The sequence below is a fragment of the Hylobates moloch genome, unplaced genomic scaffold (assembly GCF_009828535.3).
Source record: "Hylobates moloch isolate HMO894 unplaced genomic scaffold, HMol_V3 SCAFFOLD_6, whole genome shotgun sequence".
NCBI lineage: Eukaryota > Metazoa > Chordata > Mammalia > Primates > Hylobatidae > Hylobates > Hylobates moloch.
In genome coordinates, this window is record NW_026652281.1 from 113366678 (window position 1) to 113391252 (window position 24575).

General features: G+C 40.6%; 1 protein-coding gene across 4 annotated transcripts in view; it reads right to left on the bottom strand.

The window, feature by feature from the left end:
• TRPC7 (transient receptor potential cation channel subfamily C member 7) overlaps positions 1–24575 on the bottom strand; it is a 152716-nt gene that overhangs the window by 39410 nt on the left and 88731 nt on the right. For 2 of the 4 annotated variants that reach the window (XM_032155974.1, XM_032155972.1), the window contains 2 exons: positions 22593–22757; positions 14156–14372 (listed from right to left, as the gene is read on the bottom strand). In XM_032155974.1, coding sequence (XP_032011865.1) covers positions 14156–14372; positions 22593–22757 — 382 coding nt within the window. The remainder of the gene's footprint in view (positions 1–14155; positions 14373–22592; positions 22758–24575) is intronic. The other 2 variants (XM_032155975.1, XM_032155973.1) reach the window with 1 other exon arrangement.

Consider the following 24575-nt stretch of genomic DNA (forward strand, 5'->3'; position numbering starts at 1 on the left):
CTTTGGAGCTGGGACCGTCGATAGCCAGAGGCAGACAGAAACGTGTTTTCAAAGACAGATTTAGACCCAGGAGACTCTTGAGACTTGGCCTTGCGCTTACAAATACACTGTCTCTGGAAGTGAGGAGAGAGTTCTCATTCGTTGATAGGTTCTTGGAGGGAATATAGGAGAAATACAGTTGCTGACACTTATACACTTTAAGAACTGGGAGGCCTTAAAGAATCAATCAGTCCTAAATTAAATATGGGGAAACTGAGGTCCAGGAATTGTAAAGGGCTTTCTGAAGGCCCCCCGCTCCATGCCCCAAATTCTACAGAAATGCCCCAATAACCTAGAACTATGGGTTTTTTTTGGACATAGAACCCAGTTTTTTATTTTGTTTTGTTTTTAAATCCCAGATTAGAATGCTTCTGTATTCCTGTGTCATGAGCATTAGTTTAGGGTTATTAGATTTTTTCTTACTCTTTCATAACTTACTGGATTTTAAAGCTATATGTCCTCATTGTTACATACTAAACAATATAGAAGTATATAAACAAAATGTTACTAGTTTCCCCAGCTTTCCTCTAAGCCAGCAGCCCGTTTGGCACCAGGGATCAGTTTCATGGAAGACAATTTAACACAGGTTGGGGTTGGAGTGGGGGTGGAGGGTGGGATAGTTTCCAGATGAAACTATTCCACCTCAGATCATCAGCCATGAGATTCTCATAGGACGGCAACCTAGATCCCTCACATGCATAATTCACAATAGGGTTCGGGCTCCTATGAGAATCTAATGCCGCTGCTGATCTGACAGGCGCTGGAGCTCAGGCAGTAATGCTGGCTTGCCCACCGCTTACCTCCTGCTGTTCAGCTCGATTCCTAACAGGCCACCGACTGGTACCAGTTGGCGGCCCAGGTGTTGGGGACCGCTGCTCTAAGCCATCCCTGTGAGGTACCCTGAGCTAATAGTTGATGAGTATCCTTCTAGACCTGTACTGTCCAATACCATAGCCACCAATCATATGTGGATACTGAGCACTTGAAATGTGCCTAGTCCAGTTTGAGATGTGCTGTAAGGTACACACCAGATTTCAAACACTTACTATGAAAAAAGAATGTAAAATATCTCATTAATAATTTTTTGCATCAGTTACATGTTACAGTGATTAATATTTTAGATATGATAGGTTAAGTATATTGTTAATTTCACCTATTTGTCTTTATAATATGGCTTTTAGAAAATTTAAAATTATCTATATAGCTCATAGTTGTTGCTTGCCTTATATTTCTATTGAATAATGCTATTCAATACCTTCACATTTACTGATTACTAAATTATTACTAATACTATTTAAATTATTTTAAATTACCGGCATACTTTGTTTTACTGCACTTTATTGTGCTTCACAGGTACTGTGTTTTTTTCAAATTAAAGGTTTGTGGCAACCTTGTGTTGGGAAAGTCTATTGATGCCATTTTCCCAATAACATGTGCTCACTTTTTGTTTCTATGTTATATTTTGGTAATTCTCACAATATTTCAAACCTTTTCATTATTATATTCATTATGGTTGGTCTGTGACCAGTGATCTTTGTGATCTTTGATGTTACTGTTGTAACTGATTGGGGGTATCATGAACCACTCCCATATAAGATGGCAAACTTAATAAATGTTTTGTGTGTTCTGACTGCTCCACTGACCTGCTGTTTCCCTGTCTCTCCCTCCCCTTGGGCCTCCCTATTCCCAGTATTTCAACAATATTGATATTAGGCCAATTAATAATCCTACAGTGGTTTCTAAGCTTTTAAGTGAAAGGAAGAGTTGCACATTTCTCACTTTAAATCAAAAGCTAGAAATGATTAAGGTTAGTGAGGAATGTGTATCACAAGCTGAGATATGCCAAAAGCTAGGCCTTTTGTGCCAGATATCTAAGTTCTGAATGCGAAGAACAAGTTGCTGAAGGAAATTAAAAGTACTACTCCAGTGAACTCATGAGTGATTGATTAAACCAGCTATGGCATTCCCTTAAACCAATGCCCAAACCAGAGGAAGACCCTCACTCTCTTTAATTCTATGAAGCCTGAGAGAGGTAAGGAAGCTGCCAAAGAAAAGTTTGAAGCTAGCAGAGGTGTGTTCATAAGGTTTGAGGAAAGAAGCCATCTCCATAACATAAAAGTACAAGGTGAAGCACCAAGTGCTGATGTAGAAGCTGCAACAAGTTATCAGAAGATCTAGCTAAGATAATTGATAACAGTGGCTACAGTGAACCACAGATTTTTGATGTAGATTAAACAGCTTTATCTTGAAAGAAGATGCCATTTAGAACTTTCAGAGCTATAGAGCAGACATCAGTGCCTGGTTTCAAAGCTTCATAGGACAGGCTGACTCTCTTGTTAGGGACTACTGCGGCTGGTGACTTTAAGTTGAAGCCAGTATTCATGTACCATTCCAAAACTCCTAGGGCCCTTAAGAATTATGCTAAATCTACTCTTCCTGTGCTCTATAAATGAAACAAAAAAGCCTGGATGACAGCATATCTGTTTACAGCATGGCATATTGAATATTTTAAGCCTACTGTTGAGACTTACTGCTCAGAAAAAATATATTTCTTTCACAATATTACTGCTCATGGACAATGCATGTGGTCACTTAAGAGCTCTGATCCAGATGTGCAGGAGATTAGCATTGTTCTCATGCCTGTTAACGTAGTATCCATTTTGCAGCCTGTGGATCAAGGAGTAATTTTGACTTTCAAGTCTTATTATTTAAAAAAAATACATTTCATAAGGCCATAGCTGCCATAGATAATGATTATTCTGATGGATCTGGGCAAAGTAAATTGAAAACCTACTGGAAAGGATTTATCATTTTAGATGCCATTCAGAACATTAGAGAATCATGGTAGGAGGTCAGAATATCAACATTAAATGGAAGAAGTTGATTCAAACCTTCATGGATAACTTTGAGAAGTTCAAGACTTTAGTAGAGGAAGTTACTGCAGATGTGATGGAAATAAGAGAACTAGAATTAGAAGTAGGGCCTAAGATGTGACTAAATTGCTGCAATTTCATGATAAAACTTCAATGGATGAGGAATTGTTCTTATGGATGAGCAAAGAAAATGGTTTCTTCAGAGTCTACTGGTGAAGATGCTGTGAACTTTGTTAAAATGATGACAAAGGATTTAGAATATTCTGTAAACTTAGTTGAGAAAGGAGCAGCAAGCCTTGAGGGTATTGAGTTTAATTTTGAAAGAAGTTCTACTTTGGGTCAAATGCTATTAAACTGCATTGCATGCTACAGAGAGATCTTTAGTGAAAGGAAAAGTTAATTGGTGCAGCAAACTTTATTGTCTTAAGAAATTGCCACGGCCACTTTAACCTTCAACAACTACCATTCTGATCAGTCAGTGGCCATCAGCATTGAGCCAAGACCCTCTGCCAGCAAAAAGATTATGCCTCGTTGAAGGCTCAGATGATTGTTAGCATTTTTTAGCAATAGAGTAATTTTAAAATTATGGTACTCACTTTTTTTAGACATGATGCTATTGCACGTTTAATAGACCACAGTATAGTGTAAATGCAACTTTTCTGTGCACTGGGAAACCAAAAAATTCCTGGAACTTTCTTTATTGGGATACTTGTTTTGTTGTAGTGGTCTGAAACTGAACTTGCAATATCCTTGAGGTATGCCTGTATTAAAACGTAACCATTCAGTTTCAATTTGAGCACCTACTATGTGCTAGGCACTGCCATATGTATATATGTATTATCTTAAATCCTTGCAACAATCTTATAAAGTACGTTCTGTTATTATCCTATTTTTACAGCTAATGAGACAGTGGCTCAGATGGTTGTAATGTGCCCTGCTAGGAAGCAGGAGATCTGTTCTTGACTGCTATACTCTTCTGGCTCTCCAGGAAATAAAATTGGGCTCAAATCAGTTAGAAAAGACTCTTGAATATTTTATGTCATCAAAGAGTCTTATGACTACTCAGACCTGGGAGAGCTTTGTTGTGGAACAATGCTACACTTAACCTGTATTTTTAGAGGGATTCACGTGGTAAAAGAATCACCAGCTGGTCAGTGAGTGAAACAATTCCAGCTCAGTGACCACACACTCCCTAGAGGCTAACACCGATAGCCTCTTCTGGCAGTCCCTCGGCCCTGTTCATCAGACATGATGGCCTGCTTTCTTTGGCACCTCCTGCCCCTCCCATTGCTCCTCCTCAGCTTTCTTTGCTGCTTTTCTAACTCTGCCCACTCCTTAAGGGCTGCAGCTTTCCAGGTTTTTGGCCGTTCCCATTCTTCCCTCTGACCTCAAGTTAGTGCATCTAGCCCTGAAACTTTGTCCTTCATTTCCTTGCATATGTCTCACAGATGAATATCTTCCTAATTTTCCTTAAGAACTTCAAAGCTGAATTCCCCCCATAGAGAGGGACTGCTGTTAGTGGGTTACTGGATCCCTCAAGCTGGCCTCACCATCCCTCCCACCCTCACTGTGTCATATCCTTACCCAGTATTCCCACTCTTGCACCCTTGACTCTTCTGGCTGTCACCAAGGATCACTGCAGTTCTGCAGATCCTTCTCTAGTGGATGTCAGATCCATCTTGCTCTTTTAGTCTTCAACTCTATTCTCTGACCTCATGAAGTTTGGGTCATATCATGGTCACTTCTGTCTTCAGATACTTGTGGTGTATTCCTCATAATACCAAGATAAAGTCTAGACTCCAAAGCTAGGCTGTCATACCTTCTTATGATATTCCACAGTTTTCATACACCCTGTACTCTAGCAAAGCAGGCCCACCCAATAGTCCTCCAGCAGTTCTACCCAACCATTTGCTTGTGTTTCTTCCTTTTTTTTTCCCAGACCTTAACCCAAGCACACTCACAGATGCCTACATAATACAATGGTCTTTGAGGGTCCAGCTGCTGAAAAAGCCTGGCGTCATAGATGATGCTGGGAGTAGATAGTAATGAGGGCTCTGCCGTGGTCAGAGCCTGGCTGACTTGCTCACAGGCCCACATGTGGGCACATTCGAGTGATGAACATCACTTTTACTTGTCTAGGACTATGCCCAGGGACTATTTTAGTCAGAAAATTTCCCTTTCTGTTGAAAATGGCCCATGAAATAAAAGGATTTGAAATGTTTTTCTTTCCATCTTTTTTTTTTTTTTTTTGAGATGGAGTCTTGCTCTGTCGCCCAGGCTGGAGTGCAGTGGTGTGATCTTGGCTCACTGCAACCCCTACCTCCTGGGTTCAAGCGATTCTTCTGCCTCAGCCTCCCAAGTAGCTGGAATTACAGGCACACGCCACCACGCCTGGCTAATTTTTGTATTTTTAGTAGAGATGGGGTTTCACCATATTGGCCAGGCTGGTCTCAAGCTCCTGACCTTATGATCCTCCTACCTGGGTCTCCCAAAGTGCTGGGATTACAGGCATGAGCCACCACGCCAGGCCTGAAATGGTTTTCTAAGGAGAAAAGTAATTTGAGAGCAGCTGTTTGAAGAAGAATCATGGCTTTATTTAATTAAGGTCTGCATATTTGTATCAAATTGGAATCCCCACAATAGGAAATATTAAAAAAATATTGCAGGTATGTTTACCCTACAATGGTAGGGCAGAACCAGCCCCCTCCTTTTTTGTTAACAAAGCTATGTCTCAAGTATACCCTATCAAAATTTTTGTGATAATTCAGTGAAGTAATTTCTTAACACTGAAATAGGCTTTCATCTGTGACTGTGCAACAGGTATTTTTTAAATGGATTTTAAAAATCAATTTTTTAATGGATAGAAAAATAGTGTTTGTTGCTTTCCTCTACCCCCAAATTAAAATTCTCAATGTCTGAGTGGAACTGCTTTTAGCTTGGCACTAGGAGAGTCACAGGCTGTAACTTAAGAGTGATTGGCTTTAATTCAGGAAGCCCTGGGTTCAAGTTCTAGCTTGGCTACTTATTAGGAGTATGACTTGGGCTAAGTCCCTTGATTTGCTGTGGGTCTTAGATTCTATATTTTGAAATGAATGAATTTGGAGTTTGGAGGTAACTTCAAGTACTAAAAGCTCTATGAATCTGAAATGCAAATTATTTTCAGAAAACTGACTTTTCTGACCCATATAGTAGCTTCTCACTGGGCATTGTGAATCACTTCCTCCATGGTCAAATGTCTGCATGAGTCTTCTTAGATTTAAATATTAATTCACCCAAATGAATTTAAATTATTCCAGGGCCATAAGTAAAAGTAACATGGGCCCAAGGGTTTGGGCAGCAGGAATGCTTAATGAAAAAGGAATTGTGTGAAATTAAGTATGTTAGTGAGTGAAATTAGGCCCCCTGCTGCCGTAGTGCCAAGGATAGTTCAGCATTTTATATCCAAGCTGAGCCCCATGGCCTTTTGCCTCCAGCATGTCAATCAGAGGAGTGTTTAGAGCCCAGGGCTCAAGGGGTAAGCATGCACCCCTACCCCGCTCCCCACACTTGAGCCTCCTTCAGGCAAAATTCCCCTCACTCAGGGATGCGTGGAGCCTAGAGAACAAGTTCACTAATAATTAAGGAGGGGTGCCTGGCAGTGGAACAGGCTGGGAAGTGCCAGGAAGCCTCAAGGGAAATGAGTAGCTTCTTATAGGCAGGTTCTGAGTAATGTCCTGCAGGCTGTGGAGATGGAGCTTGACAGTTAAAAGGCTAAAAGGCAGTTCACTCCTATCCCTGCCTCAGATGATGTTCAGAAGGGCTCCCCCTTCAAAGTCCTGTGAGACTTAAGTATGCATATTCTTTAAATGGTCCTGGCCCCCAGGGGCTATTGTCCCAGGGCATTGCATCTGCCTCTCTGTTCTCTCAGGCCAACTTCTCACCATTGGTCCCCAGTTTGAACTCACAGGAGAGAGAATATGCCTAGTGGCTGTGAACCCACAAGTCCTAACATCAAAACACTATCTCAGTAGGAGGTCCTTTGCAACAAATGTGGGCCTCAGACACATTCGGGGTTCATTTGTTTTTCAGGCAAGAGGATGATATTAATAGATCAAAAATTTTCTAACAAAGCTCCTCCTCTTCGTCCTCCTCTTCTAATATAGTAGCCCCCAATTATTGAGTACCTTCTAGGTGCCAGGCCCTTTGTAAGTACTTAATAAATGCTAAGTCTTCATAATAGTCTGGTAGATAGCTACTATAATTATCCCTACTTTACAGATGAAGAGACTCGCTTATGAAGGTGGCAAGTAAGTTGTCCAAAGCCACACAGGCAGCCCAGGAGCCTTATTGTCCACTGTGCTGTCTCCTGCCATGCCGTCCACTGGGAACAAGCTTACTGTCACTGGTTAGGAACTCATTCACCCACTCAACAGACATTGTTGAGCTCCACCTTTGTGCCAGCCACCATTCAGAGAGGCAAAACCACCAAAAAGAAAGGGACACACTCCCAAGCTCTTCTCCTATCTAGCATTTTAAATGTATTTTACTACCATCCTGGGCATTTACTCCAAGATGGAGAAATCTCATGCATTATGGAGAGGCTTGCTAGCTTCGAAGCCTCTGACCACTTTCTGGGAACTACTAGCATTATTACACAGTCCTCAGATGAACATCTCTAGTGCTATAATCTCTAGTCAAAAAGCTTATTATAAGCTTGCTTTCTTGCAGCTACCCCGGAATCACTGCTTATAATGCAAGTAACAAAGACAGGTTCCTATGGTATGTGTGGATGTTAGAGATTCTCCAGGCTGGAAGGAGCGATGGTCACTGGTTCATTCAGTCTTTTCCTCATCTGATGGCTCTCCAGGATATACATGTCTGCCAGTAAATTTGTCCCTCCTTCCTCAGCCTTGCTCCTCACTTGGCTTCCTTGATATTATGTTCTCCTGGGGTTTCTTTGCCTCTGGCTCTGTCTTCTTAGTCTCCTTGTGGCTTTCACTTTCTCTGCCCATACCTTAAATATCCTGGAATGATAATCTAGAATTTTCTCAAAATTCTGCTGAGAACTGGGTAAAGTATGTGGAGGAAAGGAAGAAGGTATTTCCAGTTGGGTTTGGCCTTCCTATAGAACTGTAAATCAAAAGAGGAACAACCTGCATGCCCCATAGGATGAGGGGATTGGGAAGTAAGTTATTGTCAACACAAGTGGCCATTGAAAGAGGTGATTGGGAAAACCAGACGGCCATGTGGAGAGAGGGCTACAGTTAAACAGAAGATGAAAGTAGTCAGCTACAAATCTATGTGATTACAGAAATATCAGTATTAATTGAGACAGGCAGGAAACAAAATAGAGCATATAGTATTGTCAGAGGCATTAATGGTTATGCAGAGAAACAAAAAAGAGGGACTAGGAGGACAGTAGGGTTAGGAGGACTTGCAAATTTAAATAGCTTGGGTTGAAAGCCTCACTCTGCGGAGGATACTGTTGAGTAAAGACCTGAGGAGGTGAGGGAGTGAGCCATGTAGATCCATGTGGGAAGAACTCTCCAGGCAGAGGAGACAGCCAGGGCAAGTGTTCCTATGCAGAAGCAGTGCAAGGCAGGGAGCCCAGGGAGCTGAAACAGGGTGAGTGAGGTGGAAAGCGGTGGAAGAGGAGGTCATAGAGATGGAGTGGAGAGGTGAGAGCATCATAATGACACTGGCTGTCATTCTAAGGGAAATAGGAAGCCACTGGAGTCTTGAGGCAAACAATGAGAAGACTCAATTACATTTTAAATGGATCACTCTAGCTCCTGCATTGAGAACAGACTGAGTCATGGGGGTAGGAGGGGCAGCAGCAAGGAGACCTGGACAAGGGTCATTCAGCCCTTTGTGGCCAAACTCTCCATTCCTGAAAGTACTTTGGACTTGTTAGGGTCCTGAGGTTCTGTTCAACTCTAGAGTTGCTTCTGATAAAGAGGGAGTAATGGTTTGGGTGTCTTTATAATCAGTCTGTTCAAAGTACTTCATTTATGAGTGTGGTATGTCATGGGAGAAAAGAATGTGCTGTTGTGTTTCTAGCTGATACAAGGCCTTCTTGGAGGTACTAGGAGCAGAATTCCAAGTCTTCATCAGCAGGGGCCTGATGCTACCTCATACCTCTCCACATCTGAGCAGAGAGTGGATCAGATGCTGGATCTCAGGGTGCACCAGCACAAAGACCCTTCTTATAAACACAGTGCTCAAATCTGTCTCTCAAAGTTATTATTATTTTTATAATAATTAAAGAGCTCCAGACGCAATTTAGAACAAGATAATGTTAATTTTATTTATAGCTGCTTCCCTAGTACCTGACATGGTGCCTGATGTATAATATCGTGCCTAATAAGTAGAAAAAATTTATTGAGTAAAAAATTGAGAAAATAGAAAATATTGGAAAATAACTTGTGCGTGTTCCCACTGCTGCATCTCCCAGTCCACCTGCACTGTGCTGTCAACTCCACCTTCTCTCCCGTTACAATGAGTGAAGTGTTCACACTCCTGCTAAGGCCAAGTCCTCTACTTCCACACTAACTCCCATTCCCTGTTGCCTACTCAGGGACTTTGCTACCAAAGCTGATGGTCAGGTCTCTGACCTTATCAGCAGCATTTGAAATTGTCATCACTCCCTGGTTCTTGCCACAGATACTTTGGCATCTGGGCCAGCACTCTCTTGGTTCTTCTCTTACTTTAACCTTCTTTGCTGGATACTTCTCATCTTCCCATGCTTTAAACATTGTTGTGCTCTGGGGCTTGGTCCTCAGTTCTGTGCTCACATTCATAGTTACAATGATGTTATATAATTTAAATGCATTGATATGTCCAAATTTATGTTTTCAGCCTGTCTCCCCTGTGAACTTCAGGCATGTATATTCAGTTGCTACTTGGCAACTGAATTTCCAAATAAATGTCTAAATATGTATCTCAAACTAAAGTCTTGGCTTCCATCTCTATTCCCCCTGCAAACTGCTCCGCCTTGGGTCTTTCCTGTCTTAGTAAATGGCTTTCTAATATGCCATTGCTTGAACTAAACACCTGGAATTGTTCTTGATGCTTTCTTTGTCTCACATCCCATATACAATCCAATTGTGTTATTGATTTTACCTTCAAAATGTAATCACAATCTGCCACCTCCTCAAACCAGCCATTTCCTTCCTGTCTGAATTAGTGACCTCCTAATTGGTCTCCTTACTTCTGCTTGTATCCCACAATCGTCTATTCTCTACATAGCAGTCAGTGATCCTTTAAAAACTGAAGTCATATGATGTCACTTTTGTGCTGAAAACTCTCCAAAGGCTACCTCCTCTGACTTCATCTCTGTTTCTCTTCTCCTCATTCATCTACATCAGCCACACTAGTCTTTTTGCTGTTCCTTGAACACATCCAGCTTGCTCCTGAATCCAGCTTTAACACATGCTGTTCCTTCTGCCTGGAATGCTTTTCCCCTTATCAGAGTAGAGGGATGAGAGGGCATGCTCTTACCTGCTCAACTACTCTGATAAGGTGAAATTTGAACAGTGATTTGAAGGAGGAGGGGAAGCAAGTCTTGTGGTTATTTATTCAACTTACCTCTCTCAATGAAAGAAATTTGGTTATTGGCTGGAAATTTGAAGATACTAAGAAATTATTAAGTTTCTTTTAGGCTTGATAATATTTTTCTGATTCTCTTTTAGAAAAAATGTTCTGATTTCTGTTACTAGCCAGGATGGAGTAACAAACAGGTTAAAAAACAACAAACAAAACAAAAGCAAACATAAACAATATTTTTAGGCATTGGAAATAGGCAGCATGGGACTGTGATCCCTAAGTGAAGGGAAACAAGTGAGGCAAACCATATGACCACCATAGCTTGCTTTCTGGAGGCACATTCCAGTCTGTAGTGCACGAAGAGGGATCCCAGAAGCATAGCAGCAGTCTCACTGAGTTGATGAGACAGAATGGGGTTTTGGAAGGCTGAGGTGATTAGATGTTGTGCGGCAGAGCTCGAGAGAGAAGGGTACTATGCAAAAACAAGCAAGCAAAGAAACAAACAAACCAAAACTAAACAAACAAAGAACACCAAAATTTAAATAGGGGTTCCTTTGAAGTTTGCTGAATACCAAATCATGAATTCATAGAGTGAAACTCCACAAACAACTGCCAAGGAGCTATAAGCCGAACAGTTTTCAGAGCTCACCCAGAGTGGGGAGATATTCGAGCTCTGATCATCCAGAGTTGACGCTCCTTTATGATTACCCAGGGCATTCAATAGAGACCCCAGAAGTGTGTCTCTATAGTACAAAGATAAACAATCTTTACAGTAAGTCTTCTCCAGATCCACTATGAGAAAGCTTTACATGTATCAAACTCATCACAAGTGACATAACAGCCTGTCAGAATAATGCCAAAAACTTTGAAGGAAGACAAAATCCAGAGGCTCACAACCGTAACATGCAGAGTGCCCATCATTCAACCAAAAAATTACCAAACATTTCAAGATGGAGGAAAAGGTCATCCATAATTAGAAGCAAGATTAGTCAATAGAAATCAACCCAGGAATGACAGAGATGATGGAGTTAGGAGTCAAGACTTCAAAACAGTTATTGTAAATGTGTTCAAGGATTTAAAGGAAAACACAAAAATGATGAGGAAGGAAATGGGAGATATAAAAGAGAAACAAATAAGATTTTAAGAATTAAATAATATATCTGAAATGAAAAACCCACTGATTGAAATTAAAATCACAAAAATCACAGGAAAAAAATATCAGCAACTGTGAAGCACAGAAAGAAAAAAGATTGATAAAAGGAAAAAGAAATGTTACATTTCAGTGATATACACAAAAATGTTTACAGAATAAATTTATGATAGCTGGGGTTTGTTTCAAAATAATTCAAAGTTAGAGAGAAGGGAGGTGGGGGAACTATAGATGGAGCAAAGACTGGCCATGAATTGCTAACTTCTTGAAAAAATCTTCTCTTGATTTTTTGCATTTCCTTAAAATTATTTGTGATAAAAAAATTTGAAAACATTCTCTAGGAAAGAAAAAGTAATTAGAATTTTCCTTCTGGAAAGAGGCCAATGAGAAATAAGTCCTTCCCTCTATAACACTTCTGATTTAACAGTCTTGAACTCTGCTCTGAGGGTCAGAAGCAGGATCTAAGCTATACAAGTTGGGGTTCCTATAGCTAGAGACACATCCCTCATATTGGAATAATGCTCTGACACCCGGGAAGAGAAATATGAGGACTCAAGAGGAAGTCCTCGTTCAAGAGGTTCCATTAACAGTAGCCACACCTGTTCAAGGGAAAGTATGGTTGCATTTACCAGAGTCTTCTACCTGGGGTCCAAGTGGGAAAATGGGGTGGGTGGGTGATTGGTGCTGTAAATACTTTAAATTTTATTCACAAATCCAACATGTGAGATTTTTTCTAACTGCCTGGTGTTAAAATGCTCAATTTAGTTAAACAATGGCGTATGTACTAGGGAGAACTGGGATAGATTCTGAATTGTGAAGTTAAGGCCACAGAACTCACTCTGTAACAAACTTTAATGTCCCTTCCCAACTTTAGTGCCAGTGACTCTACTAAATGAGCCTTTGGTCACAGAGTTGCTGTTTTTTTTTTTTGTTTTGTTTTTTTGTTTTCTTTTTTAGACAGGGTCTTGCTCTGTTGCCCAGGCTGGAGTGCAGTGGTGCAATCTCGGCTCATCGAAACCTCTGCCTTCCAGTTGCAAGCGATACTCCTGCCTTAGCCTCCTGAGTAGCTGGGATTACAGGCGCACACCACCATGCCTGGCTAAATTTTGTATTTTTAGTAGAGGCGGGGTTTCACCATGTTGATCAGCTGGTCTCGAGTTCCTGACCTTGTGATCCCCCACCCCTCGGCCTTCCAAAGTGCTGGGATTACAGATGTGAGCCACTGTGCCTGGCTGGGTTGCTGGTTTTATAAAGTACCTGGAAAGCCGGGTGGGTTGTCCTTCTTATGCCCTTTGGATAAAACCATTCATCTCATCTTCCTTTGCCTATTTAGAGATTGAACTTAGACACAATTTTTCCAATTGGTCTCAGCTTAGGCATCCATAGGATGTTCTCTAGTGGTTCTACTCTTGTAGCATTCTTGGGCTACATTATTTAATTAGCACAGGCCATATGTTAGGTTACCTTTTCAAGTATTTGTTCTATTGTGATTTTGTTGATTGATGGCACAGACACGTTGATCCTGAATACATTTTGACTCATTGTTTGTGAATATAAACATAATGAAAATTATACCAATATTAAATTTTTGTTCAGAAAGCAAAATCTAAGGTGAATACCATTAAGCCAATTGAATTACTTGATCAAGTCTTGATACTGTGGTTTTTGTCTTTTTTATCTTCTGCTTGTTTTACTTAAAATATTGACATCAAATTCACATATTTTTGATGTAAATCTTAAAATTTATTGATAAGGTTTGTATACAGTCACTGATTTTAGTTTTTGCAATTTTCAGTTTTTTCCTACTAAGACTGATTTTTTTTTTTAACCAACCAATTTTGCAGTTTTCAGTGTCGGAAAAATCTATAACACATTTTGCCACGTTCAATTTTAGTCACTGCCAGTTTTATTTTGTTTTGATTATTCCTTCTAGTAATGGTTCTCATAAATTGGGTAAAAGACAGCCTTTCTTAGTTAATCAATGAGGAAATTGGGAACAATTTCCTTGGCAGCTCCAGTGGCAGACTGTGGCGGCATGAAATACCACAACAAGGGGAATTTCATAGCCTTTTAGTACACCCACTTACACAAACAACAAGAAAATGTTACTCCTGTAAATTTTTAGAAGTATATTTATTATCACAATTCTACTATATACCAATATTTAGTGGTAACAGAAATATCTTTCAAGCTATGCAATTTTATGCCCTTTTTTTAGAATCTGAACTTGTTTTCTTAAGGCTTCCGGTAGACTATATTTAAATGATCAAAATAATATGTTTCCCCATGAAACTATTTTCAATACATATATAATGAATGTTCAATATATGTACTTAAAAAATGTCTGCCCCCCGCCACCCCAAACATTTCCTTTCAAAATTGGAATTTGTATACAGGTCTGTGTATCTTAAAGACAGAAGTTGACTCTGACTTTCTTGTTGGTCATCCACTCACCATTTTGTCTATCAGGAGTACACTGAAGAGGAGAGGGAGAAGTTCAGAAGTCAGAGTTTAATAATGTCCTACTATAATTAGCAAGGAGAGAATAAAAATAGAGTGACTTGCTTACCTAGGACCCACTTCATAATGAGCATTTCTGTCCAGGAGAACTGTGTGGTTTTCACTCTGAAGATTTGTTTTGGGTAGTCTGTGAAAGTTTCGTTTGGCAGGGTTTTAACACCTTCAAATCGATCAGATGCATTCACAACTAATAATCCCAAGAAGATCGTAAAAGAAACTGCATGAGCTACAAACTTCATGAAAGGGCTCCTCAGGGTTCGTCCTAGCTGGAAAGAAAATGTGTGCAACACATGTTAAACTGGCTCTAGGTGGATGTAGGTCTTTCTTTATAACGTTGCTTTCACCAAGGTTTAACCAGAGAATCCTTCATCTTGGACAGAAACTGCTAACTGAACCCATACAACATTTTTTCTTGAACTTTTATGTGAGATGCTCCTTGACCAAACTTATTTGGTCAATAGTTTCCTATTTAGAAGACTTAGTGGGAGGGCTAAGAGAAATTGATAGAACACACCTGACATAATCATCATGCTACAGCTGATTGCACTGATACCTCCAACTGCATAGATATGAAAAAATAATGTCTGCATAAAGTCCACAATTTTAAAAAATGCACTTTGAGTATGCTCGGTTTTTGTTTAATCTACCCACTTGGGCTTCATTCTAAGAGTATTTGTTCTCAACCTTTCTTGTATGTTGATACATTTTTTTAAAGCTATATATTTCTCACTAGGTACTGCTTTAGGTGCGTTCTCTTAAATTTTCACTTGTAGCATTTTCATTGATGTTCTGTTATAAATATTTTATAAATTATATTTTGATTTCATTTTTAACTCAAGTATTATTTCATTTCCAGACATAGAGGACTTTTTTTCTCCCTGCTTAAAAAAATCTGAATTTTATTGCAGCATCTTTACAGAACATAGCCTCTATGGTGGTATTCTAAAATTCATTGAGGTTTTCCTTTTGGCCTAGTGCCTGAAATGTCACAAGCTGGAAATGGTCCAAAAGATGCCCTATTAGGGAGCAAATACTAGTCACATCTTCTCTATCTCCTGGCACCCCATCCAAAGACCACTTGGATCTTTGGGATCGAATTGAGGGCTGCACATTGAGTACTTGCCAACCTCCTGTTAATGAACTCAGTTGGGACTCTTCCAGCTCATTGCCCTCATCTAAGCACCAAGCCCTACCCCTCATCCAGGTACGATAATAAGACAAGAACAAAGAGGAACATCTTTTCTGAAGCTCAGTTCCTTTTCCAAGGTAGATATTCAATTATAACCAGTGGCTGATTACTTGACATTCACATTCTGCCTCATTCAGGAGTCCTAGAGTGAAATGTTACCCGGAGATAGACTGTTGGTTCAACAGAAGATCAGTTACAGGGGTTTCTCTAAGTAGAATTTTCCTAGTCACATATGTTCAGCACAACATTTATAAATCAGATGGTTTGATAATGTTCTTTTAATATGCTTCAGTATGTTTATCATCCACTTTAATTATTGTAGTTATTAGCATAACATTATTATGATTCTGATGCTATAGAACCCATTTATTAAAATAAAGTATTAGTTTTTATCTTTTTAAAAAATCTAGGTTTTAAAAAATATCCAAACATTAGGAGTCCCTGCTTGTGGTAGAATTCATCTGCATATTGTCATATGACACTAGGAATAACTTCAGAAATATAAAGAGATGTTTATCTGGCAATAGGCCCACAAATATTTTACAATAACACTTCTGTATAATGTTTATTACTTACAAAAATAGGGACTGTAGATTATTTTTGGCAATAGACAGATGTGCTAGTTATAGAATGCAGTGGCATTCTATAGGGCCCTGGAGGTGATAGAGATTAAATGTAAGGACAAATAAAACATTTTTATATAAATTTAGTAAAAAACTGAATTAAACCATGTCTCTTTTTTATTTATGTGATATTAAATAGCTAGTTTGAAGATTCTGACATGTTAGCAAATGGTGTTAGCATCTTGGAGCCCCATTTCCCAACCAGGACCTTGGGATATTTTGGTGTATCCAGGAGACAGCCTTAGGTAATCATCACATTGTTTCTTGTCACTGTTTCCTGACTGTACTGGTGATGAGAGGTGAGGGGAGATGGAGAATGACTGCAGGGAGGAGAATAGAGCATGAGAAGAGGGGAGACTGAAGAGAGGGCAAGGAATACCAGGTCTTGTGTATCCCAGCAAGGTTTCAAGAATGTTAGAAAAATCTGGGAAACTCTGAGATAGACACAGCTCTTAAGGGGTCCATTTTCCCCATCCTTTATCTGTGGGCTGTACCTAATATCTTCAATAATCTGGATGAGGATATGGGGTATACCTCTCCAACTTCTCACCCAGGTGAGGCACCTGATTGCTGGAATTTGTATGTAGCTGCACCCAAGCTGGCTTTGGGTTTCCCCAGAAGACCTGGTTTAAGGAATTTAATATTCGTTTTGTTATCTCCTTCAAGCTGTTATCTTCTAGAAGAAGATGAATCTGCAAAAATTATTATATTTACTATAAACCATAATAAAAAGCCCTGATAATGCCTTTTGGTGATTTGATGGAAAGTTACCCTGGGCTCAGTTCCCACTTGATCTAGGTCATAGGGAGGAAAAGTGAGGTTGGGAATTGATGTTCTTTTCCTGTACTTCTGGGTTTGAATGCATCTTTTTATCTGGTAAAACTTTGATAAAGGTCAAATGAGATCCAGTCATTTCAATGGTTTCCTTTTTCTTTATTTGTAAAATTCCCTATTTGACTCACACAGATAATTTTTGAAGTAAATTACCTTTGGGGAAAATTTCCTCCATTTGCAAGGCCATCAGATGAGCCAAAAGAAAGGAGAAAAGTCAACCAATATATGTCAGCAGCTCTTAGCTGCAGAATCATTAAAGCTGGGTCAGGTACCAGCGTTAGGTGTAAAAAGAGATGAAGATGTGGGCCTTAACCCGCTGTGCCTGGAGTGCAGAACTGAGGAGCCCAAAAAATGTGGGCTAAAGCAGTTCAGTCATTACTAGGACCTTATGAGCTGAGAACATGTTAGGAAATTAAAGCTTGTAGAACTGAAGTCTCTGGCTCACCCCAAGCTTCCTGGCCACTATTCTTTGGCTCTGAGAAATACATGAATGTTAAAGCAACTGAATAGTGCCCCTGAATTGGCTCCAAATAAATTGCCTTCATGGACCTTCGGGGTGGGCACCTGTGTTTACTGGTCAGCACCAACTCTGTGTTCCATGCCACTGGGCTCTTAGCCCCCACAAGTGTAAGCACCTAAGTGGTACCTGGATGTGCGAGTCCCCACATCCCAAAAACATAGCCCTGTGGCTGTGATTGTGGTAAATCACTCAGAAAAGGTTTCCAACATCTTCCTATTCTTTTATGACAGAGTCTCCTTCACCAAATGCCACCCTCGCTTTCCACTGGGTGCCATGGTCTTAAGCAAGGGCCTGGTTTACAAATTAGAAACTGAGTGAAAGCAAACTTGGATTAATCATTCCCAAAAGAATCATGCACAGCTTTAAGGTTGGGTGATTCTCAAATGTTAGCGAGATCCTGGTTAAATTAGAGGCAGATCCTCGAGATGCTCCCCCTGAAACTCTTATTCAAAATGTCTAACATAGGGCTCAGGATTTTTCCCTTTTATGGTGGGGTGGGATAGTGGTGGTGTTTACTGGGTGCCTGTAATCAGTGTTCTTACATTACAGTGTCAGTCTACACATTGTAACAACTTGATATTTCTCCACACATTTCATTGTGAACCCACACTTTGTCCTGGGGGCTGAAGAGGGATTTACAAAGTAGGACTCCGATGAAAGAAAAGGAAGGGACAGAGTTTGTCATCTGGTTGTTTTGACTTCTTTCTAAAAAAAGTCCTACCAACTTTTAAGATCTAAATCAAGTCCATTTCAAGGTCGGTTAGTCAGCAGCTAAGATGTTTACATTAGGTGTTGAAGGTTGTAATGGTGCTAGTGTAACTAGAGGGGTGTGTGTGTGTGCGTGCACACATGGGCGTGTGCATTTGCATGCAGCCGTTAAGGGCAGATCTCTGGAGCCAGAGACTAGGTTTAAACCACAACTTCATATATATATTTTTAAACACAAGTTATTTAATCCCTTAGTGTTTCAGTTTCTTCTTCTATAAAATAGGGATAAAAATAGTGCCAACTGCATAGGGTCAATGCAAGCAATGCATTATTTAATACACACAAAGCAGTTAGAACAGTGCCTGGTGTATGGGAAGTACTCAATATGTGGCACTGGAGGGTCTCTGGGCATTCTCCTAAGAGGAATCTTAAAATAAACTTCACATAAAGGTGGACCCACACAGAGTCCTTATGTCTTTATGCCACAAGCCTGTTTGGGATATCTGTTATAGATAGCCTGTTGTGCTATCTATGTGCAACACGATGCTGGGCACTGGAGGTGATAGAGATAAAACAAGCTGTAAGAGTTGGATCTTCCCTTCAAAGTTGCTGATTTTCTAGTGTGGAGAGACACAGGCTAAAAACTGTGATAGGAAATAGATGGAGAGATGCAGAGAAATGTTGCAGGGCTCAGTCTGGGCTAAGTCTGAAAGTGATCAGCTTCTGGCACTCTTTAATCCTATCTCAGCAGGGTGACAGGTGCTGGACTAGCCTTTTGGACTTGGGAACAGAAGCATTGGTGACATAAGAGCACCGATGCTGTATTTCCTGACACAAATTTCCCCTCCATGGCTATGCTTCAAAAATTGTGTTATGATTTTCTTTAATTGAGTGTAGCTCTCTGGTAGAGATAAATGTGAAGAAACAGAGGTCTCTGGAGGTGCTCTCCTCTCCTGGTTGGCCCCCGAACCACATGGTTTGAGGACCCCTTTCAAGCCATTTCAGCTTTGGTAAGGCAAAGCAGAGATCTTTCAAAGCTGCCCACTCACTCATGCCTTCCTTACTAGATGTTCATGTTTGGGATGGTGAAGAGGGGGTACCAACTTTATATTTCTCTGAGCAAGGTTTAAGGCAGTAAGGACTGATAGATTGCACACTACAAAGACATAAGGTTGGATTCTAAAGTTGTTTACAGTTCCTCCTGCCTGAGTCCTGGGGCAAATTTTGAAGATAATTGAACAGTTATGGTTAACAGGTAATAGACAAGGTCAGCTTCTCCTTCCCTGTTATAATTAAAACTGGTGCAGTTCCTCAGCATTTTCATGATGCTGGCTTCTGCCACATCATATAGAGACACTGTTTGAACCTTTGAAGATGACTGTTATTTATTCTTTTGGCTCTGAGATCTTAACAGGCAAACAATCTAAATTACAAATCAGAATAGGATAGCAAAGGATGGAAACAGCTTAGGCAGCTATAAAGGACCTTTGACATTGGAGCCCTTGTTGAGAGAATAAAGAACTGTCTAGGCAAACAGACCTAACTGCCGTGCATCCATGGGGATTAGAGTTCACTGGTCTCCGAGTGGGCTGCCTGAGCTCAACTAAGTTGGTGATGACAATGAGAAATGATAAACAGAATCACTGTCCTTTCTCTTGACCCAGATAAACCTGTCCCATGCTCCAGGCCTGCATTTATCATTATATGTAGCCGTCTGTGACTTGGTTATCCTCTTCAACCAACATATTAGTAAGCTGAACTTATGTTGACACCTTTCACCTTATAATTTCCTTATTTAACTGTCTTTCTTAGGGACCCTCAGAAACAATATAAAAATAGAATCGACAGCCTTGATAATTCAATAGGAAAGAAATGATGCAGTCATTATGGCTGGCTAATCAAGTAATTTTGATGCTCCTAATAGTCTGTAAATTAGGGCAGCAACTATTAGGAAGTGAATGCACCATTGGGCTGGAAACAGAAATCTCAACATTTGCTAGACATTGATGGGCATTAGTTAGTTGACGAAGTTTGCAAGTGACATTTTATGAATACATTTATAAAATAATATCAAGGTCTAAGTTTTCAGAAAGAGGTGTAATAATGTCAATAGAATATGAGATCTCTGAAGTGACATCGTCCTTTTCCTGAAATTACAGATATAGACAGATATAAAGTCAGTGACCCCTCAGGAGGAGGGCTGCCAGCCTGTTAAGAGACTTCGCCATTGCCCTCCTTTTGGGAAGACATGGTTTTTCTGGGCATCAGGAACCCTTAGAGGGGCTGGTTTTGTCACATGGCAGATGTGACCTCTCCGTAATTCCCAGTAATATCTCTGCCAAAGTTGAAAAGATTTCTTTCTAAATGGTGAAAGGAAAGACTAAAAATATCTTGACTGCTTTATCTGTCCTTTGGCTGCCTCAGAGCAAGTTCAACAGCTCTTTAATGAGGGAATCTTTGCTTGTAATGAGCAGTGCCACCAAGAGTCATCTCATGCCACAGACTCAGTTATCGACATGCCCTCTACTGCACTGAGCTCAGACTTGGAATCTAGAAGGTGCACAGAAGTGACAAGTGGCTTAATGATCAGCTCATGTTTATCTTGAGTTTCTTTTTTTTTTTAGTCTTATTGGAACTTCTGGGGGCACCAAATGTCAATCACATGAGTATCTAAACAGAGGTGAGGAAACCCCTGTTATGGGCCAAACATCCCTGCAACTGTTTCCTCCAGAGTGTTCCAGAAGACTGCCATAGGTGTGACCCCTACATCCCAGGTGCTTCCTAGATTTACTAGGCCCAAGAAATTCTAGAAATCCCTCTCTGCAACCACACACTTTTTAATGGGATCACATCTGCATATGTACCAAGATTCTTCTCAGAGCTACCAGAAATCTAAACAATTTAGTTAGCAACTGGCACATCATCTCTTTCTGAGTCTTTTCCTAGGCCACTAGGCAGTCGGAGGCAAGCCAGTTTGCTCCTGTTGGCTAGTCCCAGGTTCCTGGAAGCTGTCACATTTAGCTTTGCAGCAAAAGTGAGGATTGGCAGCACTTTCTCCACAAAGTTGCTGTTATTTTAATGATTGAACAGCCTAGAATTTGTTCTGGGGCTCAGAGAGAGTGAAGTTAAGTGTCCCTACTCACTGGGGCTCTGGGTGAAGGCAACTTACAGTACAGACTGTGCCTAAAACCCATGACCAGCTTCAAGCCAGCTTTAAATCTGGTTAGTTTTTTCACCCACTGTGTTTTTTCAGCTCATAATGAAGGACAGAAAAAAACTGCCTTTACCTACATATATATAACTTGGGAAATTCTGATCTGAAAGTGCCTGGCATGATAGACTGCCATAGAAGCAAAATCCTCAATAGATGTAAGGTTGAATACCGTAAAAGTTCAGTAAGAGGGCTTCCATTTTTAATACTACTCTCCAGAAGGATTTGGGGGTTTGACCTCTCTCTGTGACCCTGTACCTACTGTGAGGCAGTCGGTTCATTGACTGTCTGGTTTGGTGGCCTTGCCAGCAGCCCCGAAGTCTCGCAGCTGTCATTCTGGTATGAGTTACTCCTAAGTGGAGTTGACAAGAGGGTTGGTTCACTGGTGACACTTTTATTAACCACATTACCTGATCAAATTGCCTGTGGAACTAATCTCCCTGTAGTCATATTTCTTCTACTGAATGTTGATTACCTAAGCCTAATTCCTTTTTAAATGTATCACTAGGTAAATGCAGCTTTGGAACCTTTAGTGACAATCTTAAACCCATGAAACATACTTCAAAATTTCTGCATGGTTTGGTCTTAAAAGCATTGACTCTTCCCCGAAGCTGGAGTGCTGGTACTTTCTACAGCTTTGACTCATGTGACTGGGATGTGGGGATGGTGGAGCTGGTAGTAGGGCAGCTTGGCACCTGCAGGTTCCACTCCTTCCGTCACTAGTGGGCACTGGACACTCCCCCTCAGGGAAATAACACTCCTTTTGAGCTCTTCTTCCCTTTCCTTTGCCTATTTCCTTCTTGCAACCTAATTAGCTGCCCATGTGAGCCAGAACCTCATCAAAGGGACCAGGAAAACTAGGAAGATGTTGCAATGGGTCTGCAGTGCCCCAGCATGAGCTGTGTTTGACTCCCAGCCTACTAGTCATTTCTCTTTTCTGGACCTACTTCATCAAGCATACATGTCATAATGTAATTGAGGCTGTGAAATGAGATATTCCATGAAAAGGGCTTAGAGAAGAGAAACTACTCAAATGTTGGCTATTACTGTTACCATGATTATAATTATTATACTGTGGGTTTGGAGGACATGCTTAGGACATTGCATAATTAGAAGAAGAAAAGTATCTTTATTCTCAACTCTGTTACTGATCTTTTCAAATTATGCCTCTCATGTTTAAAATTTTATTGCTCCTCTCTCTCTTCGAAAAAAAATATTTAAAAAAGCACGTCTTAACATTTTTCCTTTTATGTGGTTTCCTACTTTCACCGGGTATCTCAGGAATATTTTCTTTAAATATGGGAAAAAATCAGCTGCTAATTTGAACAAAATGGACTTCAGATCATCCTAAAAAGAGAGAAGAAATAACCGCAAACGACATGCACCTTAAGCAGTCTGTACCTTGCTGCACGGAGCAATCCAATAGGCTATGGCGAGAAAAGGGAGGCCTATGGAGACTCCAAAGACAGCCAGGAATTTCACAGCGATAGACTGTTGACGTAAGCCTGAGAGATTTTCATACCACATGGTAAGCAATTGCTGCTGACAGTTAGGATGAGCAACGAACTGTAAAAACAAAACAAAAACAAAAACAAAACGCAAACAGGAAAATGGCATTGATAGCACTTGAACAGTATACAACCTAGGAGTAGCTGGGGGCTGAAATGCTCCATCTGGGGGGTGGTTGAGGAACCTGCAGTGGGTGGGGGGGAGGCGTAGGAAGGGGGCCTTCTGACTTGGGGATGCTGAGGAACTTTGTGCTGTGGCCAGAGTCCTTGCAAGACTGGCTGAATTCACACTTTGCAAACTGGGCCTAGAAAAGTCTAAGGCACGGAAAATGAAGGTCAGCTTTTTGGTACATGCTTGTCTTCAATTCAGGCTGTTCAGCTGATCAAGGGAGACTTATCTCTGGGCAGAGTTCACTTGGGAAGGAATACAGAGGAATGGATGGAGCATGAATGGGGTTTTGGAGTCAGACATGGGTGTGAATTTTGTTCTACCCCCTACTAGCTGGGTGACCTTGGGACAGCTACTTAACCTCTCTGAGCTTTAATATTCTTATCTGCAAAACAGAGCTTATCACATTGTCTTGGAGGATTAAATGATATTGTAAAAAAAATCCCCTCTCTTTTCCTATGTAGTCTAGGGAAAAATGCTTACAGTGTTCCCAGAGGATGTGTTAAAACTCCTCAATATTTTCTCACTGGATCCCAGTGGTGTTGGGCTTGAATCCAGTTTTTTTTGTGGCGTGGAGCACCGCCACATTGGATCCTCCACGGAGTAGCTTCCTTCTGGGACATCACGCACCCTTCTTACCACCACTTCTTTCTCTTGGAACTGTTCTGCCCTAATGCTTAGGTTACAAGACAGACCTCTTGTGGCCATTTTCTATTGTGTGGCCATGTCCTGCCCTCACCACTGGATTCAGCTTATTGGACTAGGAGTGGAAACCTGACCTAAACTGGGCCTATCAGGTTTTCTCTCCTGGGTGTTTGGGACTATGTTGAGAGAGGCAGTCTATTTATTTAGTAGAGAGTTAACATGTAACCCTGGATGATCTGGGCAGCTATCTTCGACTTTGGGGACTAAGTAGCAAAACAAGTCTGTTGAAAACAGAAACAGAATGGTGTGCAGAAAGAGGCTGAGCTAGTGTTTGACCTCTTTAGGGCCCAGCTCCACTCTACCCATGTGGTCCATGAGACACTTTTATATTCAAAAGCAAAATGTTTTGTTTTCTGCTTGATCCAGCATATTGGCTTTAGTTGTTGCCACCAGAACATCCCTTTTCTGCAATTAGTAGTTGCTGCTTGGCCATTTTTTAGTTGACTCAGGGTCAACTGGAAACTGATAATAGGCAATATTTAAGCAAAATTTATGGGAATAAAGTTTACATTTGAAAAAAATATACTTGTTAGCTTATCTTTTTCCCCATGACAGGAGGAAGCCATTGTTTGCTTTTGACAGGTCTGCCCTTTGGCCACACTCAGGATACCTCTGTGCTTCCAGAGCATGGCTGGACACTATGGACTAGAGAAGATAGACTGGGCATTTTTCAAAGGGACAACTTATCAACTGAGTACCCTGGAACGTAATGTGCTGATTTTCATCTCATTTGCCTCACTGAGTATTAAGGGGACATATACAACGATTCCTGGGAAATGTGAAACATTCCCTTTTCATTACAAGAGCAATATAAATAGAGCTATTTTAAAATTTGCAATGTAAGGGACAACATGTTTCCCATTTCTGTGAACTCACGGTAACTCACAGTAACAGCCAAACTATCTTTGAGGACATTATCAAAGGTTTCTTTGACCCTACAGCCCCTGACAATACCATTACTTGAAATACTAGATGCAAATGAGGCTTTTCTTTGCAGCATTA